This window comes from Egretta garzetta, unplaced genomic scaffold (assembly GCF_000687185.1).
Source record: "Egretta garzetta isolate BGI_Z169 unplaced genomic scaffold, ASM68718v1 scaffold85, whole genome shotgun sequence".
Lineage (NCBI taxonomy): Eukaryota > Metazoa > Chordata > Aves > Pelecaniformes > Ardeidae > Egretta > Egretta garzetta.
In genome coordinates, this window is record NW_009259718.1 from 2,687,376 (window position 1) to 2,687,919 (window position 544).

A 544-nucleotide genomic window follows, 5' to 3' on the forward strand; every position below is an offset into this window, starting at 1 on the left:
GCGAGCAGCTGCCGGCGGCCGGGAGGGAGCGGGGCCGGGGGGATCCCCGAAGAGAAAGGAGCTGCACTAACCGGGGTTGAGATCCAGGCACTGAGTCGGGTCTTCATTGTCCCCCAGCTGGCCGTTGGGGCTGAGGCTTTCCATGGACAAATCCAGCCCCTTGTCCTCCCAGTCTCGCAGTTTCCTCTTTTTATTTGTCCCAATCAAGGCTTCGACCGAGAAAGCGTGAGCTCGGGAGCTGAGGGCCACCGCCGACCGTCGCCTCTCACTCATCTTATCCCCCAGCCCAGACCCTTGGGCAGATGAGCGGCCAGTGGCTGGGAGCGCAGAGCTCGGGGACCAGAGGCAGAGCCTCTCGCCTGTTTCTCCCCCCACCCCTCCCCAGCTGCACCCCCAGAAAGAACCAGCCCTCAGTCTCCCGAAGGCACTACATGAGGCGGCAGATACTCCGTAGGCAGAGCCGGGAGGGTGTGCTCAGCCCAGGTCCCCAGCACTTGCTCAGAGGGGCTGCAGGCTGGATTTCATCTTTTTTTTTTTTTTTTTT

The 544-nt window shown here is 61.8% G+C and overlaps 1 protein-coding gene across 1 annotated transcript in view; it reads right to left on the reverse strand.

Moving 5' to 3' along the window:
• Nucleotides 1-273, reverse strand: part of TBX15 (T-box transcription factor 15) — a 97,043-nt gene extending 96,770 nt beyond the window's left edge. The window contains 1 exon segment of the mRNA XM_009639102.2: nt 72-273. Coding sequence (XP_009637397.1) covers nt 72-273 — 202 coding nt within the window.
• Between the last annotated feature and the right edge of the window lie 271 nt (nt 274-544).